This window comes from Hydractinia symbiolongicarpus, chromosome 15 (assembly GCF_029227915.1).
Source record: "Hydractinia symbiolongicarpus strain clone_291-10 chromosome 15, HSymV2.1, whole genome shotgun sequence".
NCBI lineage: Eukaryota > Metazoa > Cnidaria > Hydrozoa > Anthoathecata > Hydractiniidae > Hydractinia > Hydractinia symbiolongicarpus.
In genome coordinates this window covers 7,486,377-7,500,047 of record NC_079889.1, presented here as the reverse complement: position 1 = coordinate 7,500,047, position 13,671 = coordinate 7,486,377, and the positions used below count along the sequence as shown (strand labels likewise).

The following is a 13,671-nucleotide window of genomic DNA, read 5'->3' as shown; positions in this document are numbered from 1 at the left end:
TTCTAATATCCTTGTCTTAACCCGCGTTAATGTGCTGACACAGCAGAATGGCCACCCACATCTAATTTTCTGATTAAAGTAATTTCGCGTACTTGCGTCAATTTCTGGACGTACTGCAGTTTGGAAAGAGAAGAAAGTCGAAAAATTACAACTTCCAAGGGAAGAAATCTTTTTGCGGGAAGAAAATTTGGTGGTATTGACGCCGCCCGCACAAATAAATTCCCGCCAAAATTATTTTTTTCCCTCTCCGTCAATTCCGCCAAGTTAACTTTTCACCAAATTTTTTCCCACCAAAATTTCTTCCCTTAAGGTATAGACTTAATTTTATCCACTATTTATCATTTTTCAAACTTGGTGGGTGCATGAGGGAAATTGGAAGAAGGAAATACAATTTACAGTTGAAAATATTTTTATCTTTGCCTATCAATCTTATGGAACTAGTACCCTAGTTCCGTCAGAAGCAAGCCCACTCTCCTGAAAAGAAATTTGTGCGGTAATCGATGAGGCGCTCTCCAATCCATACACTGTATCGAGAAGGATTCCAACTTATCTCGCGCTTTGTCATCCATGACAGACATATTTTTCAAATAGTTATCGAGGAGTTTCCCATAACTAAATATGTCCGTACTATACGACACAGGACAACCCTGAAATAACTCTGGTGCTAAATGCGCTTTATCTGGAAACAGTTTGATCACATCTACGCAACTGTTCCTAACACATGTTGCACGACAAGCAAAACTGAATCCTATCAGAATAGGAAACAAATCCTGTCCGTGAAGAATTACATTGTCTGCAACGATATGGTTGTGTAACACACCCTTACTATGCAAGAAGCTAATTCCGCTTGCAACGCCTGTCAGAATTCGCTTAAAAACTGAAGTTGAAGAAATGTCTGGAAAACCCAATTTCCAATGGCGATCAAGAGTATAACCAGCAACGTAATGAAGCACGGAATAATACGATTGATCGAAATGCACGACTCCAATGCTGCTCACTAGGTTTTCGTGCCGACCAATAAACTTCAAAATCCGGTGCTCGTGACTTACATGGGCAACATTTTTAATGTTATTTTGACGACAATCTTTTGAAAACGTTTTCAATATCACAGTATCTCCGTCATCGAACATAGCCCTTTTAGTAGAAGCAAAAACACCTTCACAAAAATCTGTTATTTTCAGCGTAGAAATGAACGCTGAATCTAGAATGCAAGGGGTTTCCTCTTGCAATAGTGGATCTCCTGTATGAAAGCGACTCGCAAACAAGGACGCATCAACCATTTGTACTGATCGATTCATGCCTAATTGTTCTACCAGCTTTAACCTTGTGAATTCGGCATTTCTTAGCAGCAGCGACGCATTTTTTTCTTTCAATTCGTGGATCCGATAGCTCAATGTTGATGTTAAATTTTCTAGTCTCGTCAACCGCTTATTGGCGCCATCCAGTTTTTCTACCAGTTCGTCTTGTTTTGTAGGCATGTACGACCATTTTTTCTTCTTTCTTAGTGGGACATCATTGGAAAGCTAAAAATAACACAAGACCTATACCTTATGATAGACAGAACAATTTAATTTGTGTGTGTCAATTTTTATAAAATTTTATTAAATTAAATTTTTTTTCAAGGTCTTTATTTATATTTTTTGCCATATTTTAAGGTTTGTAAGCATATACACACAAGGGAAATCTCGAGGCACATTTAAGGTAAATGGCAAGAGACCCAAAAATAACCAAAGGAAATAATTTATTTACTTCATCAGTTTCAGAGCTTTTTGTTTCTTGACTATCGGCATCACATTCATCTTGTCCATCAAGCTAAGAAGAATGTACTTTAAACTGTAAGTTAAGAAAATGTAAAAAGATAAATACTATATCACAGAAAAAACATTACTTTATTTCTTTCCGGTAAGGGATAGCAGCCGCTGACAACAGATTCACTTCCCTCTTGTCCTTTCATGTACTTTATCAACTCCAACCGAACCTAAAGCACAGCTATATTTAAACGCATGCTACTTGTAAAACCTGAGGTTCTATGTCTAATAAAATTCTTAAATCATATTATAACATATCTGAAGATCTGCTTACACACCTGAAATCGTTCGTATAGGTCACTCTCAATATGTTTGATCGTCTCACTTCCATCTACGTCAGTTTCAAACATTTTCTCCACTTTTTTCTGCAGAAAAAAATGCAATATAGTTATACAGCAGCCAGTTGTACAAATAAATACTTTTAAAAAAGGTTTGCTAAAAACAGCAATCTTTATAAAAACCCACCTGAATACCCTCCTTTACTTTTTTCAGAACCTTTCTTTTCCTTTGAGATTTTCCACTTAAAACTGGAGCAACTGTGCACCTGATATGATTCCAAACATCTACACAAAATAAATATTTGCTGGATTACTTGACATATCATGAAAAAGAATTATGTACCTATAAAAGTCGATGTAAGTTGATTCATTACAAATTTTAGGCAAAAAATGGTGAAATGAATTGAAAACCTAACCTACAGGATAACCTAACATGAGGAAATACTGCCTTACTGTCTTTTAAAGTACGAAATAGTTATCCACTGAGTTCAACAAACGTTCAAGCCAAGTATCTAAAAGAATAAGGGGAAAAAGCAGCCAACAGAGTCTAAATATAGCACTTCAATGTCCAAGTACAGCAACCACTCTGCCTAGTAAAATTAGAAATTAAGTATTTCTTTGAGACTGCATTTAATTTTCTCAGGTTATAATTAGTAATTTCTTAATTAGCTGTTAGACCTATGCAATTTATTCTGAAATATTAAAAAGACCATCATTTCATGATTATTAATGGTGAATTTGTTCTTGTGATAGTTTCTCTATCTTGTCCTGATATAGCTCATTGACTTTACTTATAACATAGTTTAAGAAAATATATCCCTTTTTCCCATTTGCATTTATAAGAGAGCATATAAAAAATAAAACTTGAATGCAAATTCGATCACTATCTTGAAAAAGAGCTAGAGTGAAAAGCGGCAAACATCAAAGTAATTTTGACCTCACTTTGTTCCTCGTCGGAAAATGATGAAATTTTAATAGGGGAGTCATAGGGAAATTTTAATAGGGGACTCATAGGGAAGTTTTTTGTCAACGCCAGTAACATTTCAGGTTTTGTCGTTGGATTTAATGCTAAATCTGAAATAAAGTTACTAAAAGCATATACAGGGGCATATATAGCGTGTTTAAAACCCCTATAGCTCCGATTTTTCATATATGTAGCGCACCCCTGAGCAACGTAGTAACATCGTCAAAATTGGTCACAATTGGAGTATATATAAATATATATATCCTAAATAAGTTTGAACAAGTATATAACCATTTCGATATGGTGGAGAACTGAACGAAGTTGGGAAACACACTATCTTTAAGGTTAAATTTCTAGTTTTTACAATTTGATTTGCGAAACAAATGATTTTTTGTTCAGTAGTAATAATGTTATGAACGTTTTGAGATTAACTTATTTGGGAGCGGAAGGTATAGCTATATATGTTTTAAATTTGATTAATTCCCTGCAAAACAGACTGCTTCAAAAATGACTTCCACAACTATCAGCATAGCTATAGCTAGCTAGCTATAGCTACTACCTATTGGTACCTGCGCTTTAGCAAAGGGGCCTTCTAAAAATATTTTGGGCCCTGATAATAGGATATTGTCCATTAAAAACCATTTTTTATTGTTCTATAACTTGACTGAAAATGTCAGAGCATTATAATCAACCCCAAAATGTTTTAGAAGGCATCAAGATGGCAGCACAGTCTCAACATCACGAGGTAGTAGGAAGAGCATATTGTCGTAAACCAGCGAATCATTTCAGTTTTTTGGGGGAGGATCCGTTAAGAGGTGAAGACCTTAACGGACAAAATCTTGTTAATGGGGCCCAAGATAAATTTTTGAAGGCCCCTAAATCAATATACTACTGGGGATATGTCCTCTGGCTGATGCAGAACAGTCAAGCCTTTGACTGATGATATAGCTATAGCTAGATGAATTCCATTGCTTACATTTTCAGCAGGAAGTTCTTTGGCTTTCCATTTGGGTGGCAGGAAAAAGGATGGGGACGCTAGGTGAAGCGAGGTTATTTTTATTCAATCAGAAGGCATCAATCTACACTCGATAGTAGTTGAAAACCTCAATGACGTTTCCGCGAGAAGAAATGCACAGGAAAAAACCTCTCTTCAGCAAGCTCTGAATGCCAGAGCCCTAGAGCTTTACCGCCAAAAAGTAAACAAATGACGTCACACTGCTGGAACTCATCTATATAGCATAGCTAGTCAGCTGACCAGCTAAAAAGGGCTGTAACCATGTCACATTGCAGCTGATTAGATATCGTGGAATAAGGAGGATAAGGGCTCACAGCTAGCTATTATGGCTAGGATATGTAGCTCTAGCTGCTAGCTAGCTAGCAAACAGAAAAAGCAAGCTAAAAAAAACAAATTCGCACAAGACCTTCAAATTTAAGCTTGTACATTTCTTTTGCATTGACTCCAGCATCCATATCTTCCTTTTTATTATTACCATCGTGTTCATTTTGATGATTTAAAATAGTAAAAATATCAACGTTGAATTCTTTTTCTCGCAACGACGCCGCCATTTTTTATTTCATAGGCAAATAGCAAAACCTTCCATAAGCATCGCTCTCCGCTATCGCTGGAGCAACAGCGCAACAACGGAGTGCGCCGTTTATCGTTCTCCGTTTTACAGCGGAGCGGGATAACTATCATATACAGTTTACCGAATAGGGTGCCTGTACGGATGCGTTACACGGTTTACCTGTACTAACAGCTCAGCCTGGTGTTAGCAATAGACTGTTTCTTTTTTTTTCTTTAAACAGATTTTACTAAGCGCTAATTATATTGAGTGAATGTTTTTGCTATGACGTATGAACAACGGTTTGTAAACTCTGTTTTTATTTCAGCTACAGTAGCAACACTATAATGGTGTATGCGATTCACTAGATTTACGGCATGCCTGATTGTGTGGTACGATTTAAGGCTCTTATTAGATGTTCCACAGAGTGTTCAACGCCAGGTCGCACATGCACTTGTCGCTTAACCAGACGTTCCGACACCGGGTCTCCCGGCTAGTCTTTAATAATAAGACATGTATCAATAACAAACGTATGTTCTATAGGACTGTATTTACATTCTCTTTTTAAAACGATCTCATCGAAAGACGTTTTTTTTTAAACTCATAACGAGGTGGTATGTGTTTACCCAGTCTCCTGGATGTAGAAATGTGCATGCGCGCCCCCGAGACTGCCCCTGCTCCACGGAACCGTTTCAGACAATAATGACGGATATCTTTAAGCTGCGGGGTTCTTGTTTGTTATGTAAATAACGATAGTAAAAAAATGCAAACACAGAAATGTTTTCTTCGAACAACTCTTTAAAATTCTGTCTTTGTTCTTTGATAAGTCTTTTTTAAAAAAAGGTCGCCTAATTTTTTAATTTTTATTCACACATTCTCTATGCGCAAAAGATATTTTGTTACTTTATATTTTGTATGCCTGGTTCTTAACATTTTGCCTGGATTTTGGTTCAGTAGACTGAAACTTGTCCAGCATAACATCTTTCCACTTGCCTCTACATTGATTTATTTATCATACTCTACAATTTTCTATAGACCATTTCTTTATATTTCATGGTCTACCAAGTTTGGTTGCAAAATCGCGTACTAACCGCGTTATGAATAGGGGACTAGGGGTAAAAACAATACGGTATTCTCTAAAGGTGATATTCCATTTTAACTTTTTAGCACATCGGCTTAAGACGCACGCATTAAAGTGCTCGATATTGCAAAATATTTAGGAGCGCTGTTATTCTATGATTTCAGTTAATGAATTTCCTTGAATCTCCGTCATTTTAAGTTTGCGCGCACTTCTTTTTTCCATTGAACACTACTGCTTCTAAGCAGGGCTTACAGCGCTTACTACGTCGTGCTATACCGTTAATTCGCATACTCGACATACCACAAGTTTGGTACAAGACGCAATATTCCCGGAAGAACAATGAAGTATTTTATGAAGTAGGCTACTTTATACACTTGTGATGAATTGTTTTATACTAACGTAAATTATGAGTGTTTTAAATTTGTCACAATGACCGAGTAGATATAATTTTATTCCATAAATCTTTGCCGATATTAAGATGACGCCACTCCTATGAATTAAGCTAGTCTGACGAGAATTTGATTTGAATTTACACGTACAGAGCGATTTTGACGCGGCCCTACTATAGAGATAATGTATATCGTGTATAAAAATTGTACAAAGATTGCACAATTGCACATTAGACCAAATATTGTATATAGTTACTGTGAAAAAATATTTTCAAATAAATAATTAAAATGTGATTTACAATAGATTAGAGTAAAAATGAGACATAAGGTGTGAGGCTGAGAAATAAAGTTAAAGTTTAAAAACTTTTACCGATATAAAACATGTTCAATATAACACTTAATTTTCTTTTTGCCACTTGAAATTTGTGTAATTGCAGCGTATAATTTATTCATGCACATTTGACACATTGATTGAAAATATATTGAATGTACGCAGAAAGAACAAAAAGAGAGACAAATAAAAACGAGCTCAGCTTCTTCAAAAATAAAGTAAAAAAATTGAAGAACGACCACTTAAGCAATAAAGGACAAGGTATAGGTAGATTGGCGGCGTTGTTTGAAAGGTTTGTTGCGAACATTTCTCTCTGTTTAGTAACTATAAATTCACGTTTAGTAACTCGCAACACAACTTTTCTTTAATCAAAGAAAATCATTCTCTTTTCTTATTTCATCAGATTTTACCGGAAAATGGAGAAAATCGGATTTTCGGGTTTTAATTAGTATTATGTCAACACCAGAAAATATGTCAAATAACTTTCACTAGACTATCAGAAACTTTAAACAGAATGTTAAAATTTGTTCCAAAACTAAAGTGATTGAATTTAAAGCTGACAGTTGTATTTTAAAAATAATCAAGCTTCCGAGGACGTCACCGAAAGTCTACTTTAATTGCCTTAGTGCAACGGTAACCTACACTTTGAAATATGCTAGAACATATCCTCTTATGTCGATATTATACAGGACCCTTGAGCTTCCTGTCCACTATATGGTATTGTATATTAGGTTGTACTGGATAATTTCTTACGACAACGACGTACAAAAAATGCACTCAAAAGTAACAAAATAGTAGACGCAGGTGGTCGACCACGCGGTAGATTTATTTGTTTAACAATTTATTTTCTAAAATATAAACTTTTTGTATTAATAGGTAAATGCTAAACTTGTGTATAGAGCTAACCTAGAAAAACAGCAAATTAAGTGTTTCGAATCTTGACAATTTAACCCTTTATACACTTTTTGCTATCAAATGTAGTGGGAAGGGTGTATGGAGATGGCTATGTTAGCAAAACTTGCGACTTTTTAAGTTTTTATTTCAACTGCAAAAACGAAATTTTTAATATCTCAGTTTTGGATTTGTCATTATGGTAGCCGTGCTGCTTATGGTGCCTCTATAAAATTCGAATATTTAAACATTTGAATCACCTTCACAAATTTAAGTGCGATGCGATCCAATCAACTTTTGACGAAAACAATACGTTCTCTCTTTTTCCAGCTAAAGAGGCAAAAATCTTTTACGGTTTTTTTAATTTTTTAAGTGCCTATATAATGGGATCCGAGATGAGATGAAACTGAATAATGGCGCTTTACATGTAAATCATATACGAAATCAATTTGTAACCCAAGAAAGAAAATGTACTGATTGAATCATTCAAAATCATCCCGAGCTTACAGTGTAAATATTAAAGATCGATACTAGTGTATTGAAAAAAAAGCAAAAACTGTTTGAAAATTATTTACACTGCGTGCCTGTAAAAAAAGGAGTATATTCGTTTTAGATATGGTGGGATTATCCTTGCAAGTTTTACTGTTCTTCTCCATCTTAGTATACCTACATGGAAAAATACCACTTCCAATCGGAGCACTGGTGCCATATATTTACAAGATCGATAGGTTTTGTTTTCAATCGGCTATCAAAGTTGCAACAAAACTTGTGAATGAAGACCCAAATATTTTGCCAGATTATGAAATTGTCATGCAGATTGAGGAGACGGCTGTAAGTCTATTACTAAAATTTAATTGTCTTTTTTTTCTACAAACTATGCTCATAACCGACACTTGATGATAAAGAAAATCTATTCTGTGCCATAAACATCCCCATCAGAGCTAAACGTTTTCTAACATTTTTCTTTCTGTTTAACAACTTCTCACTATTCCCTCAGTGTATCATCGTTTGTTTAATAATTTCAAAGTTTCAAAAACTCTTCTGAGATGTTTTGTATTACAAGCTCTACAACGCCGAAACGAAGGTACTTTACTTATTGTGTGTTTTATTTCAATGTGAATGTAGCTGTATATAAATTATCTTATTAACCAAAACAATATTATGAAAACATATGACAAACTTAAGTACCCTTTCGTCAGATTCTTAAGCCCTACATTTTTTTCCTAAACTCTCCCTGCGATGTTCTAAAAATAGCATGTAGCATTTGTTTAATTACAGACTGTTTAATCATATAAATTTTGCCATCAATTTAAAGGATCAAGTATAAATTTAAAAATGAGATAAAACCTTATAAAGAACATGACGTTAAAAGTGATCTAAACTTATTAGAATAGACAAAGTACAATCCTTTGAAAAATCTTGAATCTTATCGATTTAAACCTAAGTAGCTCAATAAACTTTTTGTTACATAAAAAACATACAACTGGAAATATTTTTATTAACAAAAGGACATCTGTGTAATTTTGTCAGTTGTAGCAAATTTGAAAATGAATAAGAACAAAGAGGAGAAATTATACATAAACATTAATACAATAATAACCGATTACCCCGGGCTGTACCGCAAAATATCGCCCTAGGTCTAGGTGCCGACCGAGCTTGCGAGGTCGGTGCAATGACTGAGGGCGATATTTCTATATTTCGTCTAAATTAGATAAAAATAAATAATACGAATTTTGGTTTAGTGTTCTTATAATAATATAATTCACTAGCACTACTTTTGTTAACACTCGAGGTCAAAATTCGAAACAGTCCTGTCTAAGAACAAACATTCTATGCGGAATTCGAAAGTCCCTATAGAATAAAACAACATTACGATTACGACACGCACAGAATAATGTGTAAAGTTGAATGCAGCTAAAATATAGTTACAACAAATATTGAAGTAATATTTTTAACTAGCAAGGTAGCTAAAAATAACATGGGCTTCAACGAGTTTTATATTGACTCGGTAACCACAAAGTTGAAGAAACGAATCTGAAAATGAGAGGAGACGTATTTGTTACTTTATTCGGAGAAACTTTCGCGGGTCCAAAAACTCGCGAAATTTTTTGGATAAATTTTCGCGAATCTACAAATTAAAAAATTTTCGCGAGATAAACTTTCGCGAAATCTGGAATTAAAAAGTTTTGCCGAGATAAACTTTCGCGATTCGTGATTTTTTATGTTGTTACAAAAAAGTGGCCTATATTTCTTATGATAGAAAAGTGTTTTTTGACGATGTAATTTTCTTTCTAATTACGGAGTTTCATACCGCGCAAGTGTGGGCCCGAGCGAAGTGGCCTGTAGTGACAAATTTTCAGAACTCCCGCAAAGTGTAAACATTTAGCTAGCGTTTGTACACACTTCCAAGTTATTATATTACAGTTATTTGCTGTTTAACATTTATACAAATTGTTTTTGCAATAATGGAAAAGAAAGATTGTGTACAATGGCTTATGGAACGTGGCCTGTCGTCAGGAGGAACAATACAAGAGCTTAATATGCGTGTTAAGCGATTCAAATTATACCCATCACTTGCGTAAAAATTGAGAGTCAATCGGGAAAGAAATTTTAGTTTTGGTACAACATTAGATCCCAATCTTATCCCTCCCATTTCAGCTCCCTGGTGTCCTAAAGAGGAATTGCATCCAATAGTTACAGCTTAAAGAATACCGTTCTAGAAAAAGAAAAGATAGTTTAGGTCAGCAACAGAAAGCTTATGCTATGTTGACTAGCAGTAAAATAGTTTCAGTAAAAACACATGTTGCAGGTGATAATAATGTATTTGTTAAAGCTCTTGTTAAAAAATCATATGGTGAATTAACAAGACCTACAGTTATTCTATTTAGTAGTAATATTCCAGTTAAAACCTACTGTGAATGTCCTGTTGGTGTAAGTGGCTTATGTTGCCATACATTGGCCTTGCTTCTCTATTTAAAAAACTTTCACGAAACAAAGGAAATTTTTTTAGCTCTAGCTTGCACTGAGCAACTGCAGAAATGGCAGCAAATTTTTTTAAAATTTTAGTAGTCGCGAACATACATGATCCTATACATTTTCTTGCTCAGCGTTTCAAGATCTATACAATGAAGGCAACATGTATACCAAATTCCTAAAAAAGAAATTTTGGTTTCTGATGGGCCATTGCTGACGTCAGCAAAATTTTAAAACCCTTATATCTCTTTAACCGCCCTTAAAAGCACATGATCATATACATTTTTCTCATCAACGTTTCAAGTTCTACATATCACAGGCAAAAAGGCAAAAAAAACGCGAAATTCGCGAAAGTCATGAATAAAATTAAAGCCCTGTAGCGGAGTTTTTTCCATTTTCAAAAGAGATTTCGAAGAAGAGAAATGCCAAACTAAGGAACAATAATTAAAATTTGCATGCACGAAGCTTTGTGCTAAAATAAATCTTGTTTGCAAAGACAGTACATTTTTAAATCTAAATGATGCATTCAGCTATGCTGAGGCTTTTCGACAAAGATTACTAATGTGCAAGTTGAAATTTAGTTTATCATCAATTGTTACTCCTAAACGTTTTACGGACCTTTCTGATTGTATGACTCTATCGCCAAAGTTTATTTCAATGTTCGAGTTATCAATTTTAGCTCTTGATAAAAGGATCGAATGAAATTTGTCTGGATTTGCTATCATTTTGTTATTATTTAACCAAGAAAGGGCTACTTCAGATCCCCTTTCTAAAGTCTTAATGAAATTTTTAATAGTGTTTGAATAAGCTGATATCGTATTGTCGTCTGCGTAATTATGTAGGTCACTATTTACAATAAAATAAAATGAATCATTCAAAAATATATTAAAAATAATAGGCCCAACACAGAACCCTTAGGCACACCCGACAAAATTAATTCAAATATGCTATACTCAGCATTTACTCGTGTGGATTGTTCTCTGTTTGTAAGATACGATAGAACATACTCAAGTGATTTTACATCAAAACCGTAAGCATGAAGTTTGGCTATAAGTAGATCGCGGGGGACACAGTCAAAAGCTTTTGATAAGTCTATTAATATTGAACCAACCACATAATTCAGATCCAGATTTTTTTTTCCAATCCTCTAATAGGCGTATCAATACGTGATTGGTGCTGTAGTTTTTCCTGTAAACAGATAAGTACACAAAAAGTTTTTTTTCCATGAAAGACATTATTTGCTCTTTGATTATTACTTCATAAAACTTTGAAAAAAAATTTAAAATATAATAGGTCTAAAATTATTAAGACTGTACTTTTTCTTGCTTACCTTGTCAATTGGTGTAACAACCGCACGCTTAGCTTTAGTTGGGAAAAAACTGGCACGGATGTTACTATTTAAGGCATTTTTGAGGGGCATTATTAAGTGCTCACTAGCTAGTTTTGCAAGTTTTGCCGGTATCTTATCTTCGCCAGCAGACGCTTTAGTGTTTATTTCTTTAAATATTTTTTTGATTTCTTCATCACCTATTTCCTTAAATTGAAAATTTTCAGACACATTTTCAATATTTTTTTTATCTTTAGGATACTTGGATGATTTTTATAGGTTTTTAAAATTTTCTCAATCAACTTTCTCTCATCTATAAATGATTTAAAATCAATAGAGGTAGGTTGATTTTCAACAATATTTATGAAGTGGCTATTCAATGTTGTTGCCACTTCATTTTCATCTGTCATCAAATTATCATTTTGGATTATCGTAAGCAAGTTTTTCTAACTCAGCGTGGGGTCCGCGCAGAGACAGACAGACGACGGCTATTATTAAAGAGACTAGTCGTTAGCCCGTGGAAAAATCCACGGGGTCGCCCGTCGCGTTCGCTCATCCTTTAAATTTACCCGTCGCAACAAAGTGGATAAAAATATATCACATTTAATATTCGTGTTTCCGTAACATGATTTTCTAACTTAGCGGGGGGTCCGCGCAGAGACAGACAGACGACGGCTATTATTATGGAGACTAGTCGTTAGCCCGTGGAAAAATCCACGGGGTCGCCCGTCCTTTAAATTAACCCGTTGCAACAAAGTGGACAGAAATATATCGCATTTGGTATTGATGCGCATTTTAAAAATCTCGTGTTTCCGTTACTGGACACGGCTTTCGCGGATACACAGACAGACAAAACGTTTTCAATGTATCGCAAATGTATCGCATGCAATGTATCGCAAAAGGTTTTAGAAAATTTATCCTTGCAAAACATTTTTTTTATGTCGCAATAGTTAATGAAAGGTCAAAGAATGCCGACATCCGATCCGGAGCTTGTACAGAGTTATCATGCTGTAAAGTCTCACTTTTGAATTGAATGAGTGAGCGTGAATAAAACTTTGACATAACAAACTTAACAGATCAGGAATATTTTTTGTAACTCATGATGTATTTGAACGTAAATTAAATTATTGCAATATTTTTCTGTTGCCATATTTAGTAACTTTACGCGAATAATTTATAATCTAAAAGGACCTTAACTCTTGTCCTTCCGAAAGTGCATTAAAGTTTGTTGCAACTCCAGCTTCGTTACTCCCTCTTGGATGAAAAGCCTTACAAGCTGTCCGAATTAATCTTGAAGCAACAGATTCCTTTGTGTTGAATACAAATACCGTTTCCTAGTCCTCTGCCAGCAACCATTTTTCAAACAAATTCACAATCCTGTCAGATTTAATTGCAAAATTTGCAAGTAAGTGGAGCTGATAAAAGAAAGCTCCTATTACTTTTTTCTTTATCAGTTAAGGTATTCCTATTTTCCTTTTTCAGCGCTTAAGCCTGCCTATTGAAAAGTGGGTTAATTGGTCCTAAATCAGACATTTTGCTCTTGATAGAAAATACTGGAGCTGCAAACAACTTCTGTTTAACGTTTTTTTAAAACCGTTTGTTTCAGTAAAACATTCCAAAACTGATGCCGAATCTCCACCAGCAACTAGACATTTTCTAACATCGTTTGTATACCGATCATCTTAAAATGTTACAGTTTTATCATCTCTATAATAATACGAAGACTGTGTCTGTCCGTATGTGACAAGCAAAGTGGATGTGTTCATTTTCCTCTGAAGTCGCCGAAAAAGTCTGCCTAAGTTGCCAGAAATAACACGGCGGGTTTACTTTGTTTACACCACGTGATCAAAATGATGCAACTTGATTTGCTAAAATAATTTTAACGGCTGAAACAGGGTTACCCTGGACACAAAAAAACAACAAATGTAAGGGTCCCTGTCTTAAAAAAGTGCAAAAAGTAAAAAGGTAAAGTGTTATAAAACTATAAGTATAAAAGTCCAAGTGAAGTTAGAAGCCACGAGAAGTTACTTCGGAAGTGAAGAGTGGAGCTAGAAATAGTAAAGTAAA

General features: G+C 34.7%; 1 protein-coding gene across 2 annotated transcripts; it reads right to left on the bottom strand.

Annotated features, from left to right (window-relative positions):
* Positions 1 to 391: 391 nt before the first annotated feature.
* Positions 392 to 5,990, bottom strand: LOC130628939 (uncharacterized). 2 transcript variants are annotated; one of them, XM_057442003.1, is made up of 6 exons: positions 4,472 to 5,990; positions 2,274 to 2,371; positions 2,087 to 2,173; positions 1,889 to 1,978; positions 1,750 to 1,812; positions 392 to 1,523 (listed from the first exon to the last, which is right to left on the bottom strand). In XM_057442003.1, the coding sequence occupies exons 1-6, from the start codon at positions 4,614 to 4,616 to the stop codon at positions 438 to 440; spliced, it is 1,569 nt and encodes a 522-aa protein (XP_057297986.1). In that variant the 5' UTR covers positions 4,617 to 5,990; the 3' UTR covers positions 392 to 437. The 2 variants fall into 2 exon arrangements, with proteins under 2 accessions (XP_057297986.1, XP_057297987.1); XM_057442004.1 differs by having other exon boundaries at positions 2,540 to 4,615.
* Between the last annotated feature and the right edge of the window lie 7,681 nt (positions 5,991 to 13,671).

Bases quoted from the DNA above. Each gene is read 5' to 3' on its own strand.
- LOC130628939 (XM_057442003.1), bottom strand. From the start codon at position 4,616: ATGGCGGCGTCGTTGCGAGAAAAAGAATTCAACGTTGATATTTTTACT. The intron at 2,372-4,471 runs GTCTTGTGCGAA...TATTTTGTGTAG, and splicing joins GTACAAGCTTAAATTTGAAG to ATGTTTGGAATCATATCAGG. The intron at 1,979-2,086 runs GTGTGTAAGCAG...GCTGTGCTTTAG, and splicing joins ACCTATACGAACGATTTCAG to GTTCGGTTGGAGTTGATAAA.